The following is a 3,832-nucleotide window of genomic DNA, read 5'->3' on the forward strand; positions in this document are numbered from 1 at the left end:
AGGGGTGTGTGTGTGTGTGTGTGATGGTACAGGCGTGTGTGTGTGTATGTGTGATGGTACATGGGTGTGCGTGTGTGTGTGTGTGATGGTACAGGGTGTGTGTGTGTGTGCACGCGCACTCCTGCCGCTGTGTGGACGTGCGTTTCAGGCTGTGTGGATGGGTGCTGTCGGCAGGGACCCAGTGTGTGCTCCCTTACCCGTCCCCATCACCCCTAAGTGTTTGCTGGGCACATGGACCCTCATCATCAAAAAAAAAACAAAGGCAAAGTTTTCAATAAATGTCGGTTTTATGCGTAAATTTACTTATTAAAATAGAACAAACTACTTTTCCCCCTAGATTTAATTCCCTTTCATTGAATCTATATGAGGAAATGGAGAACCATCAAAAACGGACAGAAAACCAGGTCATCAAATACGAACAAGAGCAGCTCAGCCGGGCAAACCAGTATCTGGCCCTCCTGCAGGAGAAGCTGGTAAGGGCCCTGTTATTCCCCTGTCTAGATGGGAGCAGTGAGTCCGAGTCTCCAGAGTCATACTCGAAACCTCACAGTAACCTTCAGCGCCTCAGTAACTGACTTTTTAGCACTGGAATAGGAATCCAGAGGCCTGCCTTCCGGTCCTGTCTGCTCCTCCCCAATTCTGTGACCACCTCCCCACCCCCCCCCACCCCAAGCCTCTGGGTATCTCTCCATGTAGCAGCGTAAAAACAAAGAGAGCTTTTAAAAGTACAGATTCCTGGTCCCAGCCCAGAGCTGAAGCATCAGACCTTCCAGAGCCTCCCCTGGGGATCTGCTCCCGGATAAGCTCCTTGGGTGAGGCTCAGACACGATAAAACCTGAAAAGTGCCTTAAACAAGTCGTTTTTACCTGTCTGGAGATCCGCTGGTAGATCAGAAGAGGTTTCCAAAACTCCTTTTCCAGCTCAGACCTTGTAGAGACACCCCCAGGCTTCGGGGTGAGGCGACAGGCATATAGAGGAAATCAACTGCAGGCTCCCTCCTCCAACCAGCAATGCCGGCCACGCTGCTGAGCCCGGACGGGAGCGCAGCACAGCCAGCCTTGCAGGTGATTCAACTAAGACGATTCTGGAACTTCAGGAGAGCGGCTTCCGGCAGCCCGGGAAAGACGCTCCCGTTACCCAACCTGAGCTTGTTGACGTGGATGGAGGCAGGAGTCCCAGGGAGGGAGGTCAGCGTTACAGCTTTACCACTGATACGGCTGTTGAAGGACGTGTGGTCTGATTTGCCCCAAGCGGGCCCGCTGGTTCTGCTACGGGTTCAGGCAAGACTCCTCCACCAGTTCTAGGCCGCACTAGGAGAGAAGGCGGTCATCTGCGGGCAGAAGGCGCCTATCACAAGGAAGAGAGGCTGGAACCCACCATTCTTGAGGCGGGTGGGCCCAAAGAGCATCAAAGGGGGCCAAGTCAGCCTCCTGCGTTTCTTCCCTGCCAGGGAGTGAGGAGGGCAAAGAAGCTTGCTTGTCTACCCTGCTGCATGGTAGAATCACCTGGGGAGCTTGTAAATACCAACTCCTGGGTTCACACAGCCCATTAAATCATAATTGTGTGTAGGGGTAAGGTGGGGCTGGGGGGGTGGATAATGGGCCAGGTGATTCTAACAGAAAGCAGAGACAGAGAATCACTATTCTGCCTGAAGCCTGTTCACATAGAGACAGAAAGTTCAGGGAATAAGAACGTCTAATATTTAGGAGAATGTCCCAGAAGCTCAAGTCGAGCAGAATGTAAAATGCCTTCCTTGGCAACACTTCTTTAAATGCAACAATTCCAAATCTTCCAGGCATTTCATAAGGACCACAGCCCTTTTTCTTCTCCCATAGCATGTAGAATTTCAGAAACTACAAATTAACAAGGCCAAATAAAGGAATTAACTTACACTTGTGAATAGCTTTAGATCCAAGGGAACCTGGTTTGGAAACTCACATTTATCACGGGAAAGCAAACTTGTTAAAATGCATTCTCTAAGATGAAATTCAAATCCACAAAGGTTTTCAGCAGTTTTATCACATGCCCTCTTTTGTAGGATATGTCAGAAAAAAACATGGAAGAAAAATTACTGAAGCTTTCAAGCAAGTTAGAGAATTTAATTAACACAGAGAAGTATGAAGCAGATCTGAACAAAATAAAGCATACAGAAAATAAACTGTCCAAGAAGATGAGCCAACTGGAAAAGCACATCTGGGATGAATTAGAGAAAATGCAGGATGAATATGAATCAGGTGAGCAGATACCTTTAACTGAGTCAAGAACATCAGTCCTTTCTTATCCAGTCCTTCAGGGTTTTCTACTTTGAGCTAATGGCCAGGGAGGAATCTTGTCATTAGTCAAGTGACATTCTTTGTATCTCATCCGACTTTCCTAAATAACCCATAGAATGTCAGCGCATCACTGGAGGGAAGGTAAATATGCAAATTTAGTTTCTCACTCACACGTTTCAGGGTCACAAGTTGCCATTGCGGTGAGATTTATTTTTTAGTCTGTAAGATCATAGAATCATAAAATTGTCAGACCTGGAAAATCCTCGGAGATCATCAAGACCTGACTTGTGGTTATATCATGAAATTAAGAGTCTAGGTTAGATGTCCCTCATTGAACTGCAGGTAATGAGCCTGGACAGTTGTCAAACTGGAGAGAGACCTGACCTTTAGAAGTCAAGAGAGAGAAATGAAGGAGCAGAGTTCGGTATAATGACTGCTTTTCTTCTTAAGGAGGCTAATCTAATGGCAGCAGTGTCAAGCTGAGCTAACATCAAAGAGGATTAATTTGAAAGGCTCATCTAATTTGTCAGAAGGAAGGATGCGGGGATAGGTGTAGTGGAGCAGCCAACTGCCTCGAGTCACAATTTTGAGAATTACCAGAAATCAGAAGGTTCCTTTATGAGAAACAACCCCAATTTAACTGACCTAACTTTTAGGGTTCTGCTTGCTATTTACCCATTAAAAATGGAATTTACTCATTCTGTGAGTACAATCCCAGTATGAACTGAAGAGTAATTCGTAATCTATGTTTCTGCACTTTCCTAAGTGAGAGCCTAACAAATGGGGACTCCCAATTAATGGTTTGCTTTTATGCCTTTAACAAAAACGTGCTGAGAAATGACTGTGCGAAAGCCTCCAGTGAGTCAGCAATGGGCTGGACCCTGAGCAGCTTGAGGTCTGGTAGGCTGTGGTCCTGAGCGGCTGGGCTTGGATATCACAGACACAAAGTGCTCGGGGCAGGCGTGGGGGGACCACGTCCTTCAAACAGGTTGCTTTCAGAGAAGGGTTAAAGTCTCATCTGTGGCCTTTACCTTCAATTTTGTAACAAGAATAAAAAAAGAGATCATCCCAAATTTCTTGTCCAAGTGGACAGAAAGAAAATATTTTAACTTTCTATCTTCAAATATAGAATTATTTCATTATGCAATCTATGGGGATGGAGGGGAAGGACAGAATTGAAATTTTGCAATGGAGCCAGATACGAGTTGAAACACTGTTGCTAATGCATTCTGATGACATTATAAGAAAAAGATTATTATACATTTTTAGACCATTTTTATACCGGTCTTAATGGAATTTAATATGCTTTGTTAAACAATGATCGATTATGGCAGGACTGCTGACTAGTAACTTTCGTTAAAATTTTTTTTAAAGATCCAATGCCTTATTTAGCTTCAATATACCTATTTTCATATCCTCTTCCAGGATTTAAATCAATTCATGACTCTCTCAACTCCCTCCAACAAATACAGAAAACAAAGATGGATTTAGAAAAATATAAAGTACAGAAAGACCTAAAGAAATTGCAGCGTAAGATAGCGGAACTCCAGGAATCATAA

The 3,832-nt window shown here is 44.8% G+C and overlaps 1 protein-coding gene across 1 annotated transcript in view; it reads left to right on the plus strand.

Moving 5' to 3' along the window:
- Nucleotides 1-3,832, plus strand: part of FAM81B (family with sequence similarity 81 member B) — a 52,882-nt gene extending 49,050 nt beyond the window's left edge. The window contains exons 8-10 of the mRNA XM_065936810.1: nt 338-473; nt 2,039-2,234; nt 3,699-3,832. Coding sequence (XP_065792882.1) covers nt 338-473; nt 2,039-2,234; nt 3,699-3,832 — 466 coding nt within the window. The remainder of the gene's footprint in view (nt 1-337; nt 474-2,038; nt 2,235-3,698) is intronic.

The sequence above is a fragment of the Muntiacus reevesi genome, chromosome 1, assembly GCF_963930625.1.
Source record: "Muntiacus reevesi chromosome 1, mMunRee1.1, whole genome shotgun sequence".
NCBI classification, from domain to species: Eukaryota; Metazoa; Chordata; class Mammalia; order Artiodactyla; family Cervidae; genus Muntiacus; species Muntiacus reevesi.